General features: G+C 50.9%; 2 protein-coding genes across 2 annotated transcripts in view; one reads left to right on the top strand and one right to left on the bottom strand.

Annotated features, from left to right (window-relative positions):
• ZDHHC1 (zDHHC palmitoyltransferase 1) overlaps positions 1-8,022 on the bottom strand; it is a 13,580-nt gene extending 5,558 nt beyond the window's left edge. The window contains exons 1-5 of the mRNA XM_007457327.1: positions 8,014-8,022; positions 6,380-6,622; positions 1,388-1,563; positions 1,083-1,091; positions 941-982 (exon numbers count right to left, since the gene is read on the bottom strand). Coding sequence (XP_007457389.1) covers positions 941-982; positions 1,083-1,091; positions 1,388-1,563; positions 6,380-6,622; positions 8,014-8,022 — 479 coding nt within the window. The remainder of the gene's footprint in view (positions 1-940; positions 983-1,082; positions 1,092-1,387; positions 1,564-6,379; positions 6,623-8,013) is intronic.
• Positions 8,023-14,528: 6,506 nt separating this feature from the next.
• The window catches only part of HSD11B2 (hydroxysteroid 11-beta dehydrogenase 2), an 18,330-nt gene continuing 5,695 nt past the window's right edge, over positions 14,529-27,163 (top strand). Inside the window, exons 1-3 of the mRNA XM_007457326.1 lie at positions 14,529-14,648; positions 14,761-14,814; positions 26,414-26,548. Of these exons, the coding sequence (XP_007457388.1) occupies positions 14,529-14,648; positions 14,761-14,814; positions 26,414-26,548 (309 nt within the window). The remainder of the gene's footprint in view (positions 14,649-14,760; positions 14,815-26,413; positions 26,549-27,163) is intronic.

Here is a 27,163-nt window from a genome sequence, read left to right as displayed (position 1 = left end):
GGGTGGGGGTGGGGGCGGGGACGGGAGGTGTACCCAGCGGCGGGAGGTGGTGTAGGCGGCGTTATACTGTCCCGCTCTGGGACAGTGCACCCGGGTGATAGTGGCGTGAAACGAAAACGGAGTTTCCTTTCCAAGCAAGGACCCCCTCTGCCCGGCCAGGGAGCAGAAGAGAGCAAGGTTGCTGGACCCAGGGCCTGCGTTGCTCTTCCTGACATCGCCATTTTTTGAGTCCGTTTCTCTGCCAGACTATGGGAATTTTCCTGGCATTCTTCCAGAAAACCCCAGTCTCTCTGGGCTAATCCAAAGGGAGCCAAAGGAAGAGGGGTAAGCAGACATCTGGGTGAGCAGTAAGCAGTTCACCGCAGTGGGTCAGGTGAGGTGAGGCTACATTAAGAATGCAAGAGAGTCTCCCTGCCCCAGGGAGGAACCAGGAAAGGCCAAAGGAGAGTGGAAGAATAAATTTCGACCCCCTCCCCCAGAACAGAATGGAGCCCTGGAATACAAAGCAACTGCCAGAGCATCCACTGAGGAACAACGCGCTGACTGGTGTCTAGTGAAAGAAAGGATGGTCTGATGCCGAAGTCCTCAGCATCTTAATGCCATTGGCTCTTCCTCTGTCCTATGGACAGAACCCCTTCAACAGGCTGCTTGGGGCTTAATAGTAAAAGTGTGGAGCTAGCCTTGAACCATACCCCCATGCCTGATCCCCTACCTAAGGCTGGGAGACTGGGATGCTCCAGAGAGGGACTTAGGGAGGCAGTCTGGACCAGCCAAGGGGGTATGGGCTCTGTACATTCTGACCCCTCAATGTGACCTGGAGTAAGTCACTTGGCCTCTCTGGGCCTCAGATTCCTCGTGCATAAACAAGGATAGCAGTATTGGCTTCGGGGCCAGGCAGGCTGGGTTGTGAATCTGGCTGCCCAGTAGCCATATGACCAACCTCAGGCCACTCAGCCTTTCTGAGCATTGGACTCTTCCTCCTCTGTGAAGTGAGAAAGATGTTGCCCACTCTGCAGGGTGGTTGTTCATAAGCACTTAGCACATGTTAAGTAGTCAAGTGTTGCTCCCCTCTCTGCCCATACCTGGGAATGCTGGTGAGAGAAGGGGGGTGATTACTGGTAGAGTTAGTCATCAGAAGTGTTTGTGGCAGTGCCAATTGTTTCCTACTTTGTTGGAAATGCTATTCCTCATCTTCTGTTTCCAATCACCTTCTCCCTCACCCAGTTCTCTGTCACTCCACTAAGATTCTTGAATGTGTGAAATAAGAGGGTTCTGAGGCTTCAGAATGACTGTAAAGCCTGGGCATGCCCCTGTCTGCCTTCAGCTCCCACTGGCAGTTCCCCGGGCACACTCATCGGCCACACACACCCAGTCCACACGCACTCACACATCCACGTCGCACAAGTTGCAGTGCAGGTCTTCAATGACGTGTGCATGTTGGCTGCGGTTGAAGATGGGCAGGGGCCCAGCATAGCTCTTGTCCCGCACATTGGCATCTGCTGGGTCGATGGAAACAGCAGTCAGGTGCACCACGAGGTGACCAGCAAAGATGGCGCCCATGCACTGGCCCAACAGGTTAAAGACTCACTCCACACTGCCGGCTGAGAGCCCCACTTCTGCTTCCTGTGGCCAGAGAACTGCTCTCTACCTACATGTGACTCCCCAGTGCAGAGACTCTCTGCCTGTGCCACCTCCTACCTGTGCCACCTCATACCTGCGCCCCATATGGAAGAGCAGAAGGGCTATCTGGTAATGGAGCTCACAAGCCAGCACTGCCTGCTGCTGCTGAGGAGACCAACTATAGGGCCCTGGCCTAACTAATCCAGGCCTGGCGTAGGCCCTGGCTGATCTTACCTCAGAATCTGACCTGGTTTCCGATTCTAAATGGTGAAATGAGACTGAAAGAGATCATCCTTTAAAGGTTGAAGGACCCAAAATATAAGTTCTAAGCTTGTTTATCTTGCTGTCACAGGAAGTCAGCTCTGAGAAGGAAGAAGACATCCTCTTCCAGGCCAGTTGGAGAATCACTTGCAGACAGGGCCTCATATATCCACTGCCTCCCCAATCTAGAGTCCAGGTACTTGGAGGCCTGGGGCTGAATGTCTGGGATGGTCTAACATGTTCAGGGGCTGGCCAGGGGGCAGCATGGCTAATTCCTGAAACACAGATCTTCCAGGATCTATCTGCTCAGCAGTTAGACCAAATGCTGGACACAGTATGCTGACAACTTACTGCAAAGTGAATGTGTAAAACTTCACTAATAGACTCCACCCAGGCAGCCATCCACCCTCCATCTAGCTATCTGTTGATCCATCCATCCATCCTCTTGCTAGCCAAGTAGACATCATCTCTCCATCACTTATCCTCCATCCATCAGCTGTCCAACCTCCTTTTTTTCTTCCTCTTCCTAGCAGCCAAATTTTCCTACATGTCTGCAGGAGCCAGGCTCCACCCTAATGTGCTATACCAGAGCTGAAAGAGACAATCCTGTGGCCCAACACAACCTCTCTATCCCTACGGCCCTGGCTGTGGGTCAGGCTGTCACCGCTTGCCTGGGTTATTCCATAGTCTCCTGACTCTGCTTCTCATGTCTGCGTCCCCTTGAGTACCCTTTTCTTGGGTAGTGAGCTCTGAAAAGCTTAAACCTAAAGCCTTGACTACTTAAACTCCTGCAGTGGCTCTCAAGCTAAAGTTTACTCTTCAGCTCAGTGTTCACGGCCCCTTTTCCTCTGGATCCTCTCAAACCTCTCTGGTATCACCAACCACTACTCCTTACCATTCCAGGCTCTCTTCAGACACACTGAATGTGGGCAAACATTTAGTTTCCTGCCTGCTCCAACACTTCTTCCCTCCCCCCCCACCCCCCTGGTTCATTCATTCAGCTATTTACTGAGGTCTTGCTCTATGCCAGGCACTGAGGATATGGCAGGAGCAAGACAGACTTGGTCCCTAGCCCCAAGGAGCCTACAGTCTGGCAGAAAACACAGAGGTTAATCAAAGAGTAGGTTGATTGCAATAACGAAAGTTCAGGGGACTATGTGAGTTTGTAACTGGGTGACCTCGTCTAGTCTGAAGGGATCTGGAAAGTTTCCCTGAGGAAGTATCATCTCAGCTGAGACTTAGAGAGAAACAGATAGATAACAGGAACATGGCAGGTAATATAAAGAGGAAAGGGGGCCTGGCTGGGTACTGGGAACAAGCAGAGTCCCAACTAGATGTGTGGTTCCAGCTCAGCTTATTGGTGCCATGCAAGAAAGAGAGCCCATGTCACCAAATTCTGGCTTTTCAGAAGGAACCAGAAATATGGATTTGTATCTGGATATATGAGGCGTCTCATTTTTAAAATGCTGACAAGGAAATAAATAATTTTTTAAATGTACCTGCCAAAGAAACACTTAAGATATGTCCATTTTGTGTGTTCGTTATCCCTCAATTAAAAAAAAAATCTGTAGGCCAAACTGGCCCATGGGCTGCTAGGTCTTGACTTCTAACTTAGCTGGGTATTGGGGTGGAGAGAGAGGCTAGGAGCTTCCAGGCAGAGACCGGTGTTGTTGCAACAGAGAACAACAGAGGAAATAAAATAAGAAGATGCTGGGGAGATAAGCAGAGTCCAGAATGTGGAGAGCCGTGATGATCTTGAACCTTAAGGCAGGAAGAAGCTATTAGAGGGTGTTAAGCTGGGGAGTAACTTTATCATATTTATTTTTTGAAAGGGCACTCTGGCTGCAGGGATAGAGATGGACTGGCCGGGGTGACAGCATGTGTGGGGAGACCTGTTTGGAAACGAAATGGTCATCTAGGTAAAAGAGGCAGATGGCAGTGGGGAGAAAAGAGGGCAAATACAATAGATTTTTAGGAGGCAAAATCAACAGGGCTTGATGACTGACTGGATATAGGTGATGAAGGAAAGGGGCGGAGCCAAGAGTACCTAGAGAGGCCAGGAAGAAGGAAGGAGGGGAGCTGAGAGCAACAGGTATGCATCTGGGTGGTGATGTTGGTCTACATGGCCCTCCTCCTGCACCCACAGTCTGCTGTATGAATCCCTACCCCCATACTTACCATGTGATGCTCTCCAATCTACAAGGCTTTCCTCCTGTTGGAAGTGGAACACCTAGAGCTGGGGCCCTGTTTTACCCATCTTTGCAACCCTAGGGCCCAGGCAAGTTCTAGGTGCAAGGTGAGTGCTTGGTACACACCCTTACCCTACCTCATTCTGCAGGGGCCCCTGAGGGAGCCTGCAGAAGGAAGGTAGCTTTGATGGGAGGACAGAGAACCATTCAGGCCTGGAAATGGGAGTGCCAAACCAGGTGGTTCTATGAGCCTCCAGCATTGCCCAAAGCAATAAATATGGGGAGAACAAAACCCTCAAACCATCCCACTGCCTCAGAGTCAGACTGCCTGAGCAGTCCTTCTGGCCTCACTGGGTAGCAGTTGTGTGACCTCGGAAGTCATTTAATCTCTCTGAGGGCTTCCCTGGTGGCACAGTGGTTAAGAATCTGCCTGCCAAGGCAGGGGACACGGGTTTGAGCCCTGGGCCGGGAAGATACCACATGCCGCGGAGCAACTAAGTCCGTGTGCCACAACTACTGAGCCTGCGCTCTAGAACCTGCGAGCCACAACTACTGAGCCCGCATGCCACAAGTACTGAGCCCACGTGCCACAACTACTGAAGCCTGAGCGCCTAGAGCCCATGCTCCGCAACAAGAGAAGCCACCACATGAGAAGCCCTCGCACCGCAATGAAGAGTAGCTCCTGCTTGCCGCAACCAGAGGAAAGCCCACGTGCAGCAACAAAGACCCAACACAGCCAAAAATAAAATAAATAAAAATTAAAAAAAAAAACTTTATAATCTCTCTGAGCCCCAGTTTCTTTTATGAAAGTGGGGAGAACACCTTCCTTACAGATTATTATGAGAGTTGAACAAGATCATCCATGTATAGGGGTTGGCACAGTGCCTGGCACATATAAGTGCTCAATAAATGCTAGTTACTCTTGGTTACTGTTATTTGCTCTGATTCTGCTCACTCCAAAACATGTGGTTATTAATCTGGCTTCCCAGGTACCCTGATGGCAGAAAGCCAGGTAGTCCCGAGTGAGTGGTGTACCCATTCCGGATCATGGGAGGAATGTTCCATGAAGCATTCTACTTAATAGCACTGACTAAGCCCTGCTGGTCACCTCAGAGAAAGTCTAGTTTTCATGTACAAAGTTGATGACTAGGCCCTGGGCCCCGGTGAACCAGGAAGCCCCTCAGTGACACTGCTGGCGTCGGAGACCAACAACCTTCTCTAGAGTCTTTCTCCACCAACCTGCCCTGGCTACCCACCAGCCAAGGGCTCTATGGTTTCCCAAGAGAGCATGCTCACATACATGGCTCATACGTTCTGGTGCTCACACACACACATCCTTGTGTGCTCATTGTCCCCTGCCTGGAAAGCAGGCAGGACTCCTCCTGTCAGATAGAGGAGGAGGCTAAGATGCGGAGAGCTGGCAGAAGCTGCTCAGCCTTGTGCAGCTCTGAAAGGGCTGAGTTGAAGGGTGCTGACTCTACGCCTGAGACTTTCAAATTCACCCCTGCTAACTCCTTTAGCTCACCCTAGGCCACCTTCTCCCAGAGGCCCAAAGAATCATCTCCATGAAGCACACACACCAAGGCACACTCTCATGGGCACCCTCTGGACTGGGGCACATGGCCACATGCTGCCCCTCAATCGCCCAGACTTGCAGCCACATCCTCTGCTCCTGGGGGTTGTAGCCAGGACTGGGGCAGTCACATCACTAAGTTCAGGCAAGCTCATGTTTGTCACAATTCCCAGGAGCTTCCAGGGCATATTTATCCCTCCTCTTGTCAATTCAACCTTACCCTAAAAGAGTCTGATTTATAAAATCAATGAGCTCCTAAACAGTCCTGGGTACAGCATAATAATCTCTGTAAATAAAACCATATTTTAAATGTACCAGGAAACTTACCATGTAAAGGAATTCTACCATTATTCTTTCCAAAAAGTGAAAAAATATTTCATAAATGGAATAAGGTACTCTCTTTTATCCCTTGTTGAGCTCTGGACACAATTAGCTTAAAGAGAGCTTTAAGGTTCTCTTCTGTAATTGCTCTTGTGGTACCTCAGTTGATGAGGTTCCCATCTGTGTGGGGCTTTCAATGCTCCAAGGTTCGTTAGGCCTGTTCCCTCACCCAATCAGGCAGAGGGGTCAGATGGGGGTTGGAGGCCAGGCAGGTAGGCAACTGGTCCCCCCAGGCAGAGACAGGGCCCATCTGCACTCTCTGAGGCTCTGGAACCCAGCTTCAGGCCTCGCCCATGTCCCTCCATCCATTGTCCCCACTCTTCTATGTACCAGTCCCACACTTTCCCAAGGATACAGTATAGCCAGCAGGCACCCAGTGGTGAGGCAGGAGGGGAACAAGGACCCCAAAGCCAATCACAGCAAAGAAGAGGTACAGCAGCCAGGCCACAATCTGGAGCGGGTGAGGGGGCCAGCTCCACCCATTCCGGCGGGACCGCTGGCCCTGCAGCTCCAGGGAGGGTCCACTGGCCTGTGCAGGTGCTGTCCACACATTCTTCTCAGGGGCTGTCTTGTTAGAGGGCCTGTTGCAGATGTTCATCTCCAGAGGGAGAAAGGGTAGAAAGATCATTAGCCTGAGGAGGCCCAGGCTGGAGCCCAGAGCCCTGTGCCTGCAGTCAGGTTTCAGCAGGGGGGGCAGGCTGGTATGTGAAGCCATCTCCAGCTACTCTGCAGGGGAATCCGGGGCCCTAGCATGAGGAGCCTGGCAGTGAGGGAGGATGGCAGTAGACTGCTAGTCTCAAAGCCCCAGAGCAAGTTCCGGCCCCAGTCCTAGCCAGGACAAGGTAGGAAGGTCCAGGGTTTATTCAGCTCACAGTGTGACTGCCTGTTATTCTGCTCTGTCTCCAAGCCATCAGAGTTAAACCCAATAAGACATGTTCTCATCTGGTAACAATATCAGGCTGAGGCCAGAGCGATGAGAACACATGCTGACTCTGTCAGGATTAGTCACCTCTGTCCTGAGGCCCAAATGCAAGTGTCAGAGAGGGCCCCGTTACACTTTGCTTAGGGAAACAGGGAGTGGAGGTGTTCAAAAGAGGGACCTGGCCTCTGCCCCTCAGCAAGCATGTAATCCCTTTAAGGACTAGGGAACCCTGAACCATCTCCCCTGTGCCTCAGATAAGCCACCTGGGGCTTCTTGGCTGGAGAGAAGCCAGCACACAAGAGAGGGGAGGAATCCTCATTGGTTCCCTCCAGCAGTGGAAATGACCATGTTTCTCTAAGTAAATGTGGGCCTGGTACAGTGAGAACAAAAAGGTGAGCTGATGCCTTTGACTCACTTGAGGGAGTTCAGGGAGACAGGCCTTGGCCAGAGCCAAACCACCAGATGGCAGCACTCTTTAGCCCCATCCCACCATCGCTCAGCCCAAGAGCTGACTCAGTGGTCAAAGATACATGCAGGGCAGATGGGTAGGCCTGTCATTACGGGAGAAAGAGCCCAACCCCAGTATCTTCTGGGCCTGAGGTGGGACCAGAGCCTGGGCAGGCAGTGCCCCACCTGGGTAGACAGGCCAACTCGGAGCTCTTGGTGGGAAGGTCAAGAGCTGCAGAAAAAACCCTGGCAGCTGGACTCTCCTTTCAGGAGTCCACGCCTGTTGGCCAGGGAGTCTGACTAAGCCAAAGGGTATGGCAGACCCTGCTCAGCACATCTGCCTTGAACACCTTCCTCACTTCTAAACCCAACAAAATGTGACCTGACCTTCAGAGCCCACTGCAAGCATCACCTCATCCAGGAAGCCTTCCCTGATGTCCCAAGTTAGTCAGGGGGCCCTCACACTCAGTCTTTATTGGGCGTCACTTTGCTGTTTGGAACACTTTGCCATCTCCATGTCTGCTCCCCTGTTATGCCAGCTCCCCCTAAGGGCAGCAAAGGTACTGTGATCCATTCACCTCTGTTCCCCACAACCCCTCCCCCAAGCACCCAGAACATACCTTGTACATAGTAGGTGCTCAGTAAATGTTTTCTGACTTGAAAACATCTGAAATAAAAGGAAATGTGGGCACGGTAAATGATGAGGAATCCTGACTCACCCAAAGCCATTTGGCCCGTTCTGCCCTGCCTTCAATCTGCACAGTTGCCAGGCACCCATACCCCCCCCACCCCACCCCACGCCAGCCCCATGGCTGTTACCCTAGCTACCAGACACTCACACTCAGCCACTCTGCCCTTCATCCCACCTGAGGCCCAGAGCCTCCTGTAAACCAAACTTGGAGAGTCTGAGTAGCCTCATCACAAAGCTAAATGGAGTGACCCTAGTTTTCTCCCAGGGACTCCACTGGAATTCTTTGGTCATTTGCTTTGTCTTCAGTAAAAAGCAATGAAAGGTGAAAAAAGAGCCCCAGCTTTGGAGGAAACAGATCTAGGTTCAAGTCCTGGTTCTTCACTTACTAGTTGAGTGGCTTGAGTTTCTTCATCTGAAAAACAGGGGTAGGGATGCCTACCTAGGGCTGTATATAGATCAGCAAAACTGTAGGTAAAGCGTTGACACATAAATGTTCCCTAAATGGTAGACGTTATGATTACCTTTAAAATAGCCCTCTGGGGTGTCCTCATCTCTCCAGACTGAGGAGGCTACTGCATCTGATATTCTGTGAGGTTTTATGAGGTTATGCCCAAAGTGATGGGGTTGGTTCAAGTTGCTTTCTTAAGTCAGTAGTCCCTAGGAACACACTGTCATAAGAGCTGGGCCACTGGATTGTCATTCTAAACTTCTCAGCTTTGATCAAAGATGACAAAGGTGATCAAAAAGCTGGCCTCACTTTATTTGGAATGTCCCCAGAGGTGGCAAATCTTTGTCCTTGATTTTTGGGAACAAAGATCATCCGGTCAAGCCCAGTGTATACAGTTGATCTGGGCAGTTCTGCTCAGGAGGACAAATCCCTGTGGCTTCCACATAGGTTCTCCAGCCATATCACTAGGGCAGCTTCTTTGAAGGGAACCCATTAATGGGGATTCTTAAGTCCTGACTTTCTCTTTGCCATCCTCACACCTGAATAACCCAACACCTTGAGGTAGTTTATAAAGAAAGAAGCAGAGGTACGTGGCTGGCTGACAGGTCCCCACTGCCGGAGTGGGCTGGCAGTGGCCACAGACACCCCCGGTGCTGCTGCATCCCTGACACCTGAGGCAGGAGGAGTCACCACCTGAGGCCAGGGGCCTACCACAAACAGCCTTAGGGGTTGCTCTGATACCAAACCCCAGTACCCTTGGCCCAGAGAGGTACCACTTGTATGAGACCATGGATGAGGGGATGGTGCTGCTGGGTCTAAGTCCCTTGCAGGGGTGGCAGCCTTGTACCATGCCACCTGCAACCAAAGCCCGAGACAACCAACTCTTAACTGATGACATTTTCCCTTGTGGAGTTGGTGGCCACAAATTCTTTTGGCCCCAAAAATTTTGATTAAAAGGGCTTGGAGGGGCTTCCCTGGTGGCGCAGTGGTTGAGAATCCGCCTGCCGATGCAGGGGACACGGGTTCGTGCCCTGGGCCGGGAGGATCTCACGTGCCCCGGAGCCTGTGCTCCGCAAATGGGAGAGGCCACAACAGTGAGAGGCCCGCATAACGCAAGAAAAAAAAAAAAAAAAAAAAAGGGCTTGGAGGTAGGAGAGAATCCAAGATGAGGCTTCAAGCATGGATGGGACCAGGCACTGTCACCAGACCCAGGGACTTCTCTGGCTGTCCTACCCCTCAGCGCTTCCCTAGGAGACCAGATTAAAAGATGCACGGTTCTGCTACCAGACAACATGGCCAGCTTGTGCGCTCATGCCTTGGCCCAGTCAGTGCTTATTGCGGTCCAGCCCCCTTGTGCGTTAAAGATGTAAACACAGATGAGACCATGTTCCTGCCCTCAGGGGCTTGCTTTCTGGGGGCCCAGACAGATTTCAAGGAAGTGGGTGAATGGGTATTCTGGCAGTCCTGCAAGCGCCAGCCATTCAGTATGGCAAGATCCAGAGAGAGAGAGAGAGAGAGAGAGAGAGAGAGAGAGAGAGAGAGAGAGGGAGAGAGATGAGCCCTGGGAAGTTGCAGGGTCAGATCCTAGGTTGAAACCAAGTGCCCCTAAAACCAAGTTCCCTTACCAAGATTATGATTAATCTCTCTATCCAAAACTTTATTCCCTTTCAAGTCACCTCTGACCTCAATCCTGTGCTAACTGAACACTAAACAACCAGAGTCACATGACTAAAACTGCTGTTGTCGATGACATCATTAATGTACTAAAATTGCTACTATAGATGTCATCATTAATGTACAAACTCAGGTTGTTTCTCCAGGGCAAGATGAGCTAACAGATCCCTGAGCCATGGACCACCTGGCCAAAGAATCATAAACCAGAGACATTCTGACTCCTGAAACTACAATTAAGAAATGTCACAAAAATGTCACAGGACAACGATTAATCCCAGCCTCTTTGTTCTCCTCCCTCCCCCCACCAAAAAAAAAAAAGGAAAATTCTAACTCAAAGACCAAGCTGGAGTGGACCTGAGGCATGTCTCCCACTCCCTTTGCTTGGCATCCTGCAGTAAACACTGTACTTGCCTTCACCACAGCCTGGTGTCAGCAGATTGGCTTTGCTACGTGTTGGGCAAGCAGATCCGACTTTGGTTCAGTAACAAGGTGATCACAGGAGGCCAGGTGAGTAAGTTTAGGCACTGTTGAAAGAGCCACAGGGAATCACAGAAAGTTTAAACAGGGGAGTTGACATAAAGGTGATGGGTGTTTTAGGAAGGTTTCTATTCACACTGGGAAGGAGGGCATGAGCAAGAAGCGAAAAGGCATGGGGGGAGGTGACACCACAGCAGGCTGGCCTAGGGAGGGCAGCAGCCCAGCAGCCCTGTGTATTGGGAGGAGTTGGGTGGGAAGCGGGGGTCAAGCCCACAAGCTCCCTGATGCCCTGCTGCATCTTTGGTGGGCTGAGAGGTATGTGGACCTTGACAAAAGATTCTCAAGTACCTTCTGCTGCCACGAACAAACAACAGAGTTAAGCTGGTAGAGACACTCCACCCCGTGGAGTGTTAGGCCAAAGGTAGCCACTGCCCTGGTAAGCCAAGGGCCCACCTGGCTTCTGAGGCAGGCTGGAGGGCCTGTGCATGTCCCTTCCTGTCCCAACAAGGGGAAGGCCATTGCTAGGATGACAATAATCTATGTTAACATTGACTTGCTAAAAGTCTAAAATAGCATTTTCCAAATAAGGTTAGGCTACCTTAATTTATATGCCTAATTTAAGTGAGGAAAATCTTACCATTTCAGGTTCTCATTATGAACTACAGAATAGTTACCTGACTGGTCCACTTCCCTCTTGCCCACCTCTACTCTCACCAAAAAAAACATTTAGGAATGTTGTTCTGAGATTGAATAGCATTGCAAAAGAACCAGACTGAGGTGAAAAGTACCAGCCCTGGAGAGGCTGTAGGCATCCCTGCATTTCTGCAAGATGTCTGAGAATTTCAGGAAAGAATCTACTTAGTTACCAGAGGGTTTGTTGGTAGAGGCCACAGAACTGGGAATGTACAGTGATGGGGTCAGAAGAGAGGTGACAGGGCTGATGTGGGGGCTTGGAGGGCCTGGAGATGTGAGTTACCAACAGGGAGAAACAGGTTGGAACCAGGGAAGAGGGCTAGGCCTGGAGACATAGCCTGGTTCTGGTCCCTGTGTTGCCACTCACAGATTGAGGAACCTGGTGGGCAAATTTCACAAAGCCATCTCTTTGGAACTCTCCTTTATTTATTTTTCAAAAAGGTTAGCTGGAAAGCAATTTGGTAATGTCTACCAAACTTGAGAACACATATACCCTTGAGCCAAGACATTCCATTTCTAGGTATTTATCTTATACATATGCTCATAAAGTGCACAAAGATTCATTGCAGTCTTGTTTGTAATAATAAAGGACAAAAAACAATATAAACAAATAATATGGCACATCCACACAATGGAATGCTATATAACATCAAAAATAATGAGGGATGAAATGACTTTTGATACACAGTTAAGAAGAAAAGCAAGATGTGGGACAGTTGTAGAGTGTGCTACGAGTGAGTGAAAACCAAGGTGGATGGATAGACATCTACATTCCTATATGCACAGATTCTCTCTGGAAAGAAATGCAAGAAAGCAAACAGGGATAGCCTGTGAGAAGGTGATCCAGTGGCTGGGGATGAGAGAGATTTGCTTCTACTATGTACTCCTTGGTGCTGTTTGGATTTTTTTTTTTTTTTTTACCATGTGCATGTACTACTTTTGAAAAAAAAATATGTCAAATAAATAACTGAAGGGTGTCATCTCTTACCCTCCTGGGCCCAGTGGGCTGCCATGTGGACCAAATGTGCTCGTGTGATCTAGAGCCCAGTACTGCGCCAGGCAAACAAGGAAATCTTGCCTAACAACCATGCAACAAAAGAGCACTCAGTTTTAGTTCAATGCTTTCTCACTCTCGAAAGAAGTTCTGAGTTGTTCAGATGAAGAGCTCCCTGTGAGCTGTTAGGGCTGTTGTTAAAGCTGGAATCAGACAACCAGGCAGCACAACAGAGGAGCAGCTGGGCAGGACCTTGTTCCAGTTCTCAGCTGAAGGTCAGCTCAGCTCCCCGTGACTCCAGAACCCAAAGGGAAGGTGCATGCCACAGGAAGGTTTCATTCCCAACCATCTTTTCTTTTAGCTAGAGGATTTATGGTTGCTGTGTGTGTGATTTTCTATGGATACTTCAAAACAAGTTTTCTGGTTTTTTCCCAGGATCTACTTTTAAACCCGTTTTCACTGAGATTTAACAGATGCCCAATTTAACCATCTAAGGGAGGGGCTGGAAAGAAAATGCTGCGTGGTGCACACTGTTTTACAGCACAAAATGTCATTTATAAAAGAACTTTCAAGGGGCAAGTACTTTGTTTATTAGAATTACCCACAGGTGCCAAAGAAGTCTCTGGACTTAAGATTCTGGGAAGTGGCTAGTTTGACTAAGAGATACACATCACAACAACTCCCAGAAAATGAATTGGAACCTCAAGCCTTTCTCATAGACCTCTCTAGTCATTGGTCTCATACGTGGCTGGGCTCCTCACATCAACAACACGCAGAACTCTGATGCTAGGGCAGGAAAAGCTTGAAACCTCAGTCATTCCTGAGCTGACGTGGTCTGCAGACATTTCCTGTGCCATTCTCTTCCTGAAGCAACCACTGCAAACTATTTGGGATTCAAGTTAAGCCAAGGAAAGAGGACAAGAAGAAGGGAGCAACTTGGAGCTGAAACAAGGCCAGTGAGCAGAGGCAAGCATTGTTGATTTTAACCAGGAAATCAACTCCCATGATGGTAGAAGCAAGCCTTGAGGAACACCCACCAAGAAACCGACATTAAGAACAAAGTTGTGACAGAACAGATAAGTAAGAAAAACAAAAGAAAAAAAACCTGGCTAATTAAGTACCAATGTTGCTTTTATTGAATCTCATGGTGATTATCTGTTTACAAACCCGTCTCCCACTGTGAACCACCAGTTCCACAAAAACAGGGACCACCCCTCACCCATCTCTAAATCCAGTTCTCCTTCAAGAAGGGAAGTTAAGCCACTTCTTACCATTTCTGCTGCCATCACCCTAATCCAAGCCCCAGTCATTGCTCCCCTACGGTATTTCAACAATAACAATAACCATCGCTAGCATTTAGAGGGCACTTATTCTGTGCTAGGTACTGCTTTAAGTGTTTTGATGGAATTCATTTATTAAACCCTCACAACTCTCTGAGGTAGGTCCTATCATTTCAAATTGTTCTCATAGGCCTCTCTAGTCATTGGTCTCAGATGTTGCTGGCCCCTCACTTTCTCCTTCATAAACAAAATGCAGAACAATATGCCCCTTTCACAGATGAGGACACTGAGTCTCAAAGAGACTAAGTAAATTCTAGGAGGCACAGCTAGACTGGCAGAACTAGGATGGCCCTCAACTGACTTCCTGGTGTGCCCTGTCACAATCACACTGCTCACCTCACCAGAGTGAGGTGAGCTTTTCAAAACTTGAAATTCATCAAAACTCCTCAATGGTTTCCTCCTCCTGCTAGGATAAAGTTGAAATCGCCACCGCATCCTTCAAGGCTCCCCTCACGCTTGCTGTTCCTCTGTACCTGCTCCCTCCAGATCTTTGCATTTGCTTTTGCCTCTTCCAGAAACACCGTTACCCTGATCACAATGCTGGCTCCTTTTCAACCTTCAGCTCTTGGCTTAAAAGTCACATGATAGAGCGGACCCTCCCTCACCACCTCCCTTCATTTCAGCACCAGAGCATTTAACCCGACCTGAAATCACTTTAGTCGTGTATCTGGCGCCTGCTCCCCGCACACCCCGCCCCGCCCCTTCTTAACACTGCGGGTTCTGGAGAACCGCAGCGTCCTCTCTGGAGCCCTCCGTGGCCCCGCGCCTGGCAAAAAGCCTGGCACACAGCAGACGGTCAATGCAAATCTGTGAACCGGATGAACGCTAGAAGGAAGCCGGCGCTCTGCCCGGTACCTGGAGCCCAGGCCGCGGTATCCAGGCGCAGAGCTCGGCCGGGCGGCGGCAGCTCTGGCCCCGTGGCTCAGGCCAGCTTCGAGGTGAGAACTGCAGCGGGGGCTCCTCACCTGCGCGTCGTCGACCGAGCCAGATCGGCCTTGCCAAGGTCACTCAGCGGCTCAGCCCCCACGCCTGGCCGTCCACCCACCCCAGGGCGGCGGCGCTTCAGACTCTCGTAGCGGAGACGGTCCCCGGGACCCGGAGGCGGTGCGCCCCGGATCGGGGCCCCATCCCGGGCCGCGCGGGGGAGGTTAGGCCCGCAAGTCCTCCGGCTCCGGCTCGAGCGGGCTGGATGTACCGCGGAGCGAGGCTGAGACTGGCTGGGCCTAGTCCGGCGCGGGCCCGTTCCCCTGGCAACGGCGCGGGCTACGGCGCCCCACAGCGGCCAAACCGCGCTGCGTCATGTCGCGCCGGCACCCTGGCTCCGGGCGGGGCTCACCAGGGACCCCCTGGCGTCCTAGCCCAACCATTCTCCGTTCCTTTCCAACATTTCTTCTCAAAAACCCACTTTCCCCACCCCCAGTCCACAGCTTGTCTTCTCGAAATCCTAACTTGTCCCAGAGGTGTTCCCCTCCAGTTGCCCCCCTGAGCCCACCACTCTCAGGGAGACCCTCAGTCAGCCTGCACACTTTTTAATGAGTATGTGCTGGGCACTGGACATACCATGGGGAACACCCACGAGATTCCTGTCCTTCAGGGAGATTACAGGCTAAGGGGAAGACAGATCTAGAGACAAATAAATACAGTATACATATTGTGGCCCATAATATAAAGTGTGAAGTATAAGAGCTCAAAATATCTCCTTTCTGGGACTTCCCTGGCAGTCCAGTGGTTAGGACTCTGCGTTCTCACTGTCAATGGCCTGGGTTCAATTCCTAGTCGGGTTCAATCCCTGGTCCTGTTCAATCTCTGGTCGGGGAACTAAGGTCCCACAAGACCCGCGGTGCAGCCAAATAATAGTAGTTGTAGTAATAATAATAATAACATCTTCTTTCTTTATTTCCTTTATTTATAAATTTATTTATTTATTTTTTGGCTGTGTTGGGTCTTCGTTGTGCGCGAGCTTTCTCTAGTTGCGGTGAGCGGGGACTACTCTTCGTTGGGGTGTGCGAGCTTCTCATTGTCGTGGCTTCTTTTGTTGTGGAGCATGGGTTCTAGCCACGTGGGCTTCAGTAGTTGTGACACGTGGGCTCAGTAGTTGTGGCTTGTGGGCTCTAGAGCACAGGCTCAGTAGTTGTGGCACACGGGCTTAGTTGCTCCACAGCATGTGGGATCTTCCCGGACCAGGGATCGAACCCATGTACCCTGCCTTGGCAGGTGGATTCTTAACCACTGTGCCACCAAGGAAGCCCTCTTTATTTCCTTTAAATCAAGCATAAATCCTACTGGGAGCTCCCATATTTCAGGCTGATGGGAAATTCAGTCTTGGTCTCTACTAGGCTTCTCTTTACCCAGGTTATTCCAAGGACTCAGGATCTCCTGCAGGAGCAAACACTGTGAGAAGCACTGTCTGGTCATGGGTCCTCTCTGGTACTAAGGCCACAGCCACTGTCCCACCCACCTACAGGACTTTTAGATTTGGGCCTTGTGGGGCCATGCCAGCTGCACCGGGGCTGCCAGGGGACAGGCACTTGCTTCCTCTGTTCCAGGGCCTGCAGATTCTCTTCCCTTTCCCTGCCTGAGGGACCTCCCTGCTGACCTTGGTTTCCCTGAATGCTCCCTCTCCCCTCCACTTGGGGACACTCAGAATGAACCCTCCTATGAGCTCAGACTTTCTCAAAAGACAGGAAGAGACTTTGTCTTCCACCAGCTGTCCTATCCATATCTCCAAGTCCCTAAAACGGTGAGCAGCTGGCTGGCTACCTGCTCAGAATGGGCTGGACAGAAAACATCCCTGTCCCTAAAATTATCAGCCACAAGCATACAACAAAAGCAACATAGCAACTCCTGCTCTGTCATATGCCAATTGTGGGTCCTGTGCAAGTGTCTTTATCTCCCTACCATGCAGATTCTTGTTTCCAGGACTGATAAACTCAAACTTGATATGGAATAAATATCATTGCTACTCTGGCCTCAGAAATACAAGATGACTCCTCAACTCTTATCTGGAATTGTAGAACTTAGGGTCGAAAAGAGATGGTGACCCAGAAATCAAGGTGGAGGGTGAGCCCTTCTATGCCCACAGGGAAGGGAGGGACTGGAGGTCAAGCCTTCTGGACCCTGGGGCCATCTGCCTCCCAGGCACTTCTAGGTGTCCCGTGGGTATCTAAATGCAACATATCCCTGTCTGCCCTCTTCCTCCTTGCCACAAACCTGCTCCTCCCTTCAGGCCCTCTGAAGGGCATCATTACCTACCCAGTCTACCCCTAGTCCTTGCCCAGCTAACCCATACGGTCCCCAAGACCAGGCAGTCCTCCCTCTGAAATACGTCCTGTGTTCATTCTTCCCACCCCACTGTAGCCCAGACCACCAGCATCTTTCTTGCTGACTCTGCAGCAGCCTTCTGTCTGTCTCCCTAACATCAGCCTGCCTGCTTCCAGTCTATTCTCCTCCTAGCTGCCAGGCTTATCATTCTTTCTCTTTATTTGTTAAAGTGGGTGGTAGTCTGAATAATGGCTTCCCAAAGATGTCCATATCCCAATTTCTGGAACCTATGAATATGTTACCTCACATGGCAAAGTGTACTTTGCAGATATGATAAGGATCTTGAGATGGGAGAGAGTATCCTAGATTATCCAGGTGAGCTCAATATAATCACAAGCGCCCTTATAAGAGAGAGTCATGGGAGGGTCAGAGTGGGAGGAGATGTGATGATGAAAGCAGAGGTCAGAGAGATTTGAAGACAGTATACTTCTGGCTTTGAAGATAGAGGAAGAAGCCATGAGCCAACGAATACAGGTGTCCTCTAGAATCTGGAAAACGCAAGGGAACAGATCCTCCCCTAGAGCCTCCAGAAGGAACCAGTCAGCTGACCCCTTGACATTAGCCCGGTGAGACCCATTTCAAACTTCTGACCTCCAGAACTGTAAGATAATAAATTCATGTTGTTTTAAGCCACTGAATTTGTGGCACTTTGTTGTATCAGCAATAGGAAACTAATACAGTGGGTTTCAAATAGGGTTAAGTACATACATGCATCTATCCAATTAAAGCTATTTCATTTGAAACAAAACTGACTGCCCAGATTCCCTCGATGTCTATCTGAGTGACTTCAGGCCAGGCTCTCTGAAAAGAAGATTCCCTCTGGCCAAATTTGCTTCTTAAAGGCACAGGCAATTTGATGGTGTTCTGAGTCTGTCATCCTGGTGTGGTAACCAATCCAGAACCTGACACGGCCCAGGGCATCACCTACTGAGGAAGGCCACACATTTCTAACACCACCTCATCAGTCTTCTGTTTAAGATACTTCCAGGGCTTCCTTTTGCCTTTAGGATCAATTGAAATGCCAAAGTGTGGCTTGAAAGCCCAGTTCAGCGAGCTCCTGTCCACCTCCTCATCCCTGTCCCCTGATCGGTGCCATTCCTGGAACCCAAGTCTTTCGCTCCCACCCCAGGCTCTTTCCCACAGGGTTCCCTTTACTTCGAGTGTAGTTTCAGCTCCTACTGCCCCCTCTGGACAGTTTCTATGAAAACATGAGACACATTTTTCTGGGACAGAAGTCATCTCTTAGGGCAGGACTTGTTCCTGCCCAGAGCAGCTGCCCCTGACCAGCAAGGCAGGTCTGCCCAGGGTGAACAGCCCAGGCTGTAGGGACCAAAAAACCCAACTGTGGTTTAAAGAACTTGTGCACATGTATGTCACAAGGTTCCAAGCTAGCTTACCTGACTCCTAGAATTGCCAGAAGAGACTCCTAGGCAGCTCCTCCCACCCTGGGCTGGATCCAGCAGCCCATTCTTAATTAGAACCAATGTATGCCCAGGCTTCCTGGGATTTGCCACTTGTCCCAGGGCATGTCGGTGGTTACCTGTTTCAATCCCAGCTCTGCCAGTCACCAGCTGGGCAAATTCATTAACCTCTCTAAATCTCAGTTTGTTCCTATGTGAAACAGGGATAACAATAGCTACTGCATAGAGCCATGATGAGGCCTAAAAATGTGGTCCTGCGTATGAAGCACACAGAATGTCCCATTGGTAGTGGACATTGATATGTATAATCTAGACCCTACTTGTCTTTCAATCAGGAAATGATCCTCTCCATTTCATTAACAAATGGAGTTAAATTTTAATTATCAAATTCACCTGGTGGGATATGGTTAGCCACAGCTCTTGCTCTCTGGGTCCATTTTGTCTGGGTCACAGTACACTTTCCAGTGGGCCTTGGATGAGTCAGCCCATCCAATTGGCTTGTCCCCATGGCCACCAGCATCTCTTGCCCTGGCAAACATAGCGCCCTCATGACTGGTCTTTCGCTTCCACTGCGGGCTCACCATCCCCATCAGTCTGTTCTCCTCACAGCTTGTGGCTGTCTTTAAAAAAAAAAGAAGAAGGAAAGAAAAAAGGCAAACTGATTATTTTACTTCTTGCTACAACTCTCAGTGACTCTCCCTGCTCCCCGGGGAGCAGTATTTCGATATACCATGAAATTAGAATCAAAACCTCCTCCAAAACTTCCCTTGCCCCCTGGCTCCAGCTGACCTCTGCAGCCTCCTGACCTCCCTTTCCGTGAAGGACCAGACTCCCACTTATACTAGGCGCCTTTGCATGTGATGCGTTTGATACCTCACATCACTTCCTCCAGGAGAACTTTCTCTGACCCTCAGAATAGAAGAGGTCACAAGACTCTGCTGTCTAGTTCCTTCTGTCAGTAGTGGCTCCTTGACTGCATAGTGATCTGATTAGGGACTGTCCTCCAGCCAGACGCAGAGACCACAAGGGGAGGAATATTTATCTAACTCACCATGGCTTCCCTAAGCATGGAGCCTGGAACACAGTAAGCACTCAATAGATGTTTGTTGAACGAACGAAGGAGGGAACAAACAAATGAAAGGATAGAGCTACTTATAGGAATTCTTTTGTGAAGCCTTTTGTAAGGTAAATAATACTTGTTGAATTATTTTTGGTGTAAAAATTGACTTTCCTATATTACCGTCCCTTCATCATAGTAAATCTATTATTTCCATGTCCCTTGTAAAGATTTTTTTTATTTGACACATTCAGGACATTTTCCTCCCATTAATTTTTCCTTGTTAAGTAGTTTTTGTGACCATTTTATGCTTTAAGAAAGAAGTGCCACTTGGTATTTACAATATTCTCTCAGCTTCCTCGGTGAGAAGACTGGCAGCTTTCTCACTGTTGACTCTAACCAGTGCAGCTTGGAACATGATGTCATCCCTCCAGAACTCTCTCAGACCTAGATAAAACTTATTCTGTGTCTCCAGTTAGGAACAAGGTGTTTGGAAACAGCACCTTATGCAACAGAGATGATGCAGGGCTATCCCTCGGAGGCAAATGAAAAAGATCACGGGTGTGTGGAGAATGTATTCACAGTGTCCTAGGAACCAAAGATTTTAAAGCTTCTCTGCCAGTAATTCAGTTTTTATTTTATGTTTCTTGGAAAATGGAAGGCCTGTATTTACCACGTGTGTTATCTCAGATGCAGAAAGGGGAAAAAAAAAAAAAGGTATCCTGCGCTGATAAGGATTTCCATGGCAGCCCAGTCAAAGCTGCCCTCTTTGCAACTGGCCTCCACCTGGCCCTGCACATGCTCCCCTGGGAGGGGTTTCTCTATTCAGCATGATATCTGTCTTTTTGCTTCCTCATTTCTATGGGGAATGGTACATGCATACAAAGTCATTGACTATTCTCACTTTATTTCAGAAATGTGCAGGGCTGAGGCACCTGAATTTTTCCTCAAATACTTTAAAGCAAACTATGTGGCAGAACCCCTCATGCCTGCTCCCAGAGGAATTTCCTTTGAGTGTTCATATCTCGAAAGCTTATGTAACCTGACACAATTATCTAAAAAGCCTTGGAATCCGAAAGGACAGAGATATGAGCTAGGAATGAAGGTTGGAGCTGGGAAAGAAGTGTTCTCCCAGCCTGGGTACTGGGTCATACTTCACTATGACAATGCACAATTCAACTTCCAAAGAAAAATGTTAACCCCTGGCACTGTGACCAGTGCGTACCCTTGCTTATCACTCTGAACAAGGAATCTCTTGATGAGGTGCTCGAGGGGCATTACAAAGCCTTAGACCTGGCTGGCGGTTAAAAATATTTCTATAACCATCTTGAGCAACTGGTCTTCCCAGGATGAAAGCAAGAGTGGCTTGGGCCCCTTCTAGAAGATAACCCTCTCCAGTGACTCAAAGATCAACCCATCCTGAGAGTTGGGGTCTCGTGCCAGTGGTTAGCACTGCAAAGGAGGTGTGGAGTGGGCTCTGAAATCCATATTTTCACCAAGTGATTGGTCCAGGTGACTTTGACTCAAGCCCAGCTCAATCCCCAACTCAGGGGAGAGGGAAGGAGATGAGGACAGAAACTGTAAGTGCAGACTGAAAATCGGGACTCCACAGGGAGATGACCCTGCCATGTGCCCGAAAGCCCTTGCACCAAGAAGCTTCTTTCTCCTCTCTTTGTTTTCACTTTTAGAAATCCCAGACCCACTTGCTATTTGCATACCAGCGGTGAGGGACCTCCAAGGAGAATAGGCACCACTCATAGGTGGTTGGCTTTTCAAGGAATTTGTTGGAGAAAATTGGAGGCAGGGCAGTGAACAAAACCCCCTCCATCTGGTTTCAGTTTATTTGAAAAAACAACACACACAGGCCTCCCCACCAGCAATCAGAAAACAGCCACAGCTCCCCAAGGAGGGTATTAGCCACAAGGGGTGGGACTGAATTATGTATATGCAAATAAATTAAACCAGCCAGCCAACAGCAACTAATTTTTGTATCTTTTGCAGTTGTTCTGCCAAGAAAAGGCCTGAATCAGGGTGATGGAAGTTGTAAGGAAGCAAGTTTTGGAATTAGTTTTAACAACTTGCCTTAATTCTACCATTGGGAGACATGTTTCTAATCTAGAAGCAAATTTTATTTTATTTTATTTTATTTTTAAAAATTTTTTGGAGCAGAAAGTTTTATCACAGGGCCAAGCAAGAAAAATGGGTGGCTCATGCTCAAAACCCCTAAACTCCCAGAAGCAAATTTTAAAAGGTTGATAGGCTTTCACCTGGCTGTTGCCCACTGAATAATGCCAACCTCCTAGGCTGAAGGCCAGGGGGCAGTGCTGCCTGATGGTTGGGAGCAGAGTATCTGGACGGCTGAGTGACCTAGGGCATGTCACTGAATCTCTCTGAGTCTGTTTTCTTATGTATAGAATGGTAGTACCTGCATCATAGGGATAATGTGAGGACAGTAAATAAAATTAAGTATGAGGAAGTCAAACACAAGGACTGGCACACAGCAAGCACATAGTAAATGTGGCAGAGGATTATGAATAACTCAGAACCTCACTGCAGGACCCAAGAAGACCAGTTTCACCTGGAGTTAACCAAGCTGTCCCAGCAAGTGTTCTCAGCTGGGCTTGCCTTTCCCCTGGGGCTGGTCCAGAAAACCCTTTAGAGCACATTCTCTTAGTGTTTTCCAAACTCGAGGGCCCTAATCCCCAAATACCTGCCTTCAATCCTGGAAGCAAAAGAAAAGAAGTTCAGAGAAGGGTGCTGGACACGGTTTGAAAATGCAAGTGATACTCCTGGCTTCCTGCATTTCCCCATCCCTTCTCCCCAGTAAGCGAAGGGCCTGACTTCCAGGTGCACAGCCTAGAGGAGAGGGATGGGGGATGCAATTCATGCCTGGTGAGCTGGCAGTCTCCCAGGCTCTTGTGCCACATGAGTGATGTGCTGGGGACCATGGGCACCCAGCTACCTCTGGGCTCAGCCCTCACATGTCCACGAGCACTTTGGGCTGTTTACCCAAAACAGACCTTTGCTTCTGTCCCTTGTAGGGATGCACCAACAGGACTCCCAGCCTCCCCTCTTTCCTTGTCCCCAAACCCATTTCCTGGCCAACTGGGACAGGGGCCTTATTTGCTCAAGACTATTCCCAGCTCTCCTTTGCCCTCAGAATGAAGTCTAAGAGGGTACATGTGGCAAACTTAGCTCTGCATTAACAGAGCCAGACTTCAGGCTCTGGTACACTTGATTTTGAATCTTGGGGCTGGTCCAAGATTCAAACTTAAGTGAACCTGAGTTTGAGACCTTGAACAATTTTCCTAGCCTCCGGAAGCCTCAGTTTCCTTCAATGTAAAATAGTAATGATGATACCCACTACAAAGGCTTCTGTGAGGCTTCTGCACCCCAACCCAGGGCTTGGGACAGAGCAAGAGGTTTGGAGGCCAGTGCATGGAATGAAGATTGAGGATGAGGTAGGAGGGGTTGGCTGCCAGAACTAGGGAAGATGATGAGACAAGTTTTGGACATGCTGAGTGTAAGGGGCCTATGGGTGTCCATGGGAGGCATCTGGGGGCAGCTGGACATGTGGGCCTGGAGTTAAGAGCAAGGCCTTGGCTGGAAAGAAGCGTGGGAGTCGCCAATATGTGAGTAGGAAGATGAACTCATGGTGGGGGAGGGACTGAGCATGAGGCTACCACAGCCAGAGGTTCACCCACAGGGAAGAGAAGCTTGTGAAGGAGGCTGAGAGGGAGAGCCAGAGAGGTAGGAGGAAACCCAGCAGCAGTGGCTTTGCAGGTGCCACAGGGAGAAAGGGCCTGGGGTACTGAGGAGTTAACTGAAAGCAGAGGTGTATCCATGGTATGTGAGGACTAGGATGTCATTCATTGGCTACCCTTGGTGTGGTCAGGAGCAGGAGCTGACTCAGAGCTAGAGTGGGGAGCGGAGAGGGGAGATGGTGACTATAGACAGTTTTCGGGAAATGCGGCTGAGAATGGTGGCGGGGAGCATGAGAACAATGCTTGGGGAAAGGGATATAAGATTGAGTGAGAGAAGTTCTTTATTGTGATTACCAGAGGGAGAGGCCAGAGCCGAGCCAGCGTGCATGCTGCTGGGAGGGAGCCAGTGGTTAGTTATGACAGCCATGGTGCCCAGCACAGGGCCCGGCATGAAGTAGGAACTCAATAAAAATTTGCTCCCTGTGAGGACGGGGAGGGATGGGGTCTGGAACTCGGGTGGAGAGATTGGCCACTGGCAGGAAGAGGCTCCCCTCTGCCATTGTGCCAGGAGGGAGGAGTGATGGGGTGCCAGGGGGTAAGCAGAATACAAGGCAGGGCCTCCTTGGGACTCTGCTGCCTCTGAACCTGAAGATGAGCTCGTGGTGGGGGAGGGACTGAGCATGAGGCTTCCACAGCCTGACCACAGAGGAAGGAAGAAGAGGTGATAAGTGAGTGCTTGGCTGCAGAAACCTGGTGTGGTCAGGGAACAGAAGAACATGAGCTCTCAGAGACTGCCACTTGGCACGCCCCATCCTGGATTTCTGTTCCTACCATCCTCAGGTCCAGAGGTTACCTTCCCAGTACTCCTTTCAGAGCCATGCCCTCCCCCAAAGGCCAGTAGATGGGGCCAGTGAGCCGCCGGGCTCGGCAGGAACAGGCCGGAGCCAGCCTGCCAGGCCCCAGCCACAGCACGGCCCTCCAGAGCCTGGGGCACGGGGGTGGGGTGGGGTGGGGGGTAGGCTCACCAGGTTTCTGACTCAGCGGGTGGCGAGGGGTGAGACTAAGGACAAAGGAAAACTATGGGTTGAGGGCTTAGGGGTGGGGGGCTCAGGGGCTCTGCTCCTTCCGCTTGCCCTTCATTCCTCGGCCCCTGCCCGGCCCGGCCTTATCTGCTGGGGCTCCTGCTGTCTGCCCCCACCCCCTTCCCTTCTCTTCCCTGGAGGACCCTGCCAGCCCAGACTCTTGGTTCTGGCAGAGGCTGGTTCTCTGCCCTTGGGCAGCCACAGCCTGGCACCAGGCCTCAGACAGGGCTGGGCCAGCCCCTCCCAGTCATGACTGCCTGAACCACCTTCTTTCTACTTCCAGAATGTCTCCACCTGATGAGAGGTAAGGGGTCAGTGGCTGAGGAGGTCACAGGGGGCTGGCGCATAGATCCTGGGAAGGAGGCCTGACCGCCTGGCCTCCTGGCCGCCTGGCCTAGGAAGTAGGATGAATTTCTGGAGGGGTGGGTTAAATAAAAATGTGACAGATCATCCAGTCCCACGAGACCCAAACCATGCAAGACTAATATTTCTGTCTAAGGTGGCACAGTGTCCCAGAAGCTGAACAGGCAATACCTCCAGCCCATCCTAGCCATCCTAGACTCCACAACCAAAGACAATTCCCTACATCCCCTCTCAGCAAGTCTCTCTCCCCATTGTGGGCTTCCCAATGAGTCAAGATCCTTCATGTTTCCTCCCCAGGACAGTATAAGATCTTGTTTCTCAGACTCTGTTTTCACCTTGCTTTCCCACTTCCACCTCCCTGCTCTGGCAAGCACTGGCACTACCTGTGTGGCCTTGACCTTGAAAGCTGCCTGGGACCCCTCTTCCTCTCCTCTACATCCCCTCTGCAGTCCCAAGGGGAAGCCCTTAATGGTCTGAAGCTGGAGAAACCACAGCCAGACTCTCAGTAGGACAACTAGAGCTAGGAGGGGAGGGTCCCACCAACCCAGGGTCTACAGCTCAGATCAGGAGGCCAGGTCAAGGGTGCTGTGTCCCCCTCTGAGACTGGGACACAGACTCAGGACAACAGGAGTCAGCAGGTTTTGGAGAGTGAATGTTTCCCTGAGTTTCCAGAGAATGGACCCAGACCAAGGGAGTCACTGAAAACACACACAACACACACACACACACACACACACACACACACGTACTTACATGCACATACAGGGTTATGGCACAGGGAGGGACATGTCATTTGTGTATGGACAAGCTATGGAGCCCACAGACACGAGTGTACACAAATACAGGCATACACAGGCACACAAGGTCATGTACCCAAAGTCAGGCAGGACCTCCCCAGGCAAGTCCTGCCTCCCTGGGCCAGGGCTAGCTTGTAATCTGTACTTACAGGAGGAGGAATAGGTGGAAGCATAGAAGTGGCTCTGGGAAGGACATGGGTCCTTCACCTTCCCCTTAAGTGGGTCTGACTCCCAGCCCATCCCTGAGACTCCCCCGGCTCATCAGGGGGCCATGCCTGTATGGCAGAAAAGGCTTTGGAGGAAGCATTGCCTTGAAGCCCTGGCACAGAGGCTGAGCATCTAAGATAGAGAATGGGCAACAGGATTGGGAGGGGTCCATGATCTCCAAGGACCTAGTGCAGGCATGGATGAAGCACTGGGCAAGGGTCCATAAGAAGCAGGGACCCCTCTGCCGTGGGCTGACCTACTGACCTCAGCACAGGACCTGGCAGCAAGGGACTGACACCAACTCCTAGTGCCTGCAGAGTCTGGCATGGATGCCAAGCACAGGGTGCCAGACAATGGGGTGGGCAAGGTGGGGGGCCATTAGGCCCCGCATCAACACAGAACTTCATACACACAGGCAGGGAAATGCACCCACATTCACTTATTTTATACCCTGGGGAATCCTAAGAGCAGGGCGGGGATCACCCTGTCCTAGAGGCTGCCCTCACTGACTCCCCAGGTGTCCCCATTGGCCTGGCTCTTGGAGTCCCTGGGGTTGGAGGGTGGGCTGGAGTTAATGGGAGGCCTAGATGCTTCCTCAGAACCGCGCCTCCACACACCCGCACCCACACATATACACTTGTGTGCCAGGAGGAGGTGGGGTTGCTGCATCCCCAGGGCTGGAGAGTGGAAGGAAGGGGGAAGGCGGGGCAGAGACTCTCGCGAACCCGGTCGGTCACCCTCCTCCCCCCAGCCCCCTGCCCCAAATCGGTCGGTGGCCACGGGCAGCTTAGGTGTGAGAGCACGTCAGGGCGTGTGTGCTAGGCACCTGCAGCGGCGCAAGGCGTCGGTGTACGTTACGTGTGCCGGCGTTGGCCGCGGCTGCCTGGTGAGGGCGAGCTGGTTGCCCGCGGTGTTCCGGCAAGCCCGGCGACCGCGGCGGTGCTGTCAGTGTGGGGAACTTGGATGCAGGTTGAGCGTGTCCTCAGGCGTCTCGAGCAAGTGTGAGCTGTGGATGTGCTCACCTGGGAGCCGCGGCTCAGCCGCCCAGGGCGCGCGTGTCGGGGCGCAGGAGTGAGCGGATGCAGGGCACTAGGGCTAGACCGACCGGACCTCTCCCGGGAGCGGTGGGTGGCGAGGCGGCTGCTCCTCGAGCAGCAACTTTGGGACTCGGTTCCGGCTTCTTCGAAAGCGGATCTGGCCTCGGGGGCGGGGTAGAGGGCGGGAGGTAGAGGTGGGGGCACCTGCCGGGCAGTGGGTAAGAGGAGAGAAGTAAAGGAAAGCCCCGCCCCTTCCCCGCCTCCGCTCCGCCCTCGCCCCCGCCCCCGGGGCTCTTTATAAACTCGGCCCGAGGGCTAACAGAGAAAGCGAGTATCTCTCCCGCCCCTGGCTGGTGTTCTGCACCACCCCGCGCCCCGGCCCCGAGTCCCAATCCCTGCTCTCTAGCCCGGCCCCTGCCCCGCCCCGGCCCAGCCCGGCCCGGCCGCCATGGAGAGCTGGCCCT

The sequence above is a fragment of the Lipotes vexillifer genome, unplaced genomic scaffold, assembly GCF_000442215.2.
Source record: "Lipotes vexillifer unplaced genomic scaffold, Lipotes_vexillifer_v1.1 scaffold504, whole genome shotgun sequence".
NCBI lineage: Eukaryota > Metazoa > Chordata > Mammalia > Artiodactyla > Lipotidae > Lipotes > Lipotes vexillifer.
This window is presented reverse-complemented; position numbering and strand designations above follow the sequence as displayed.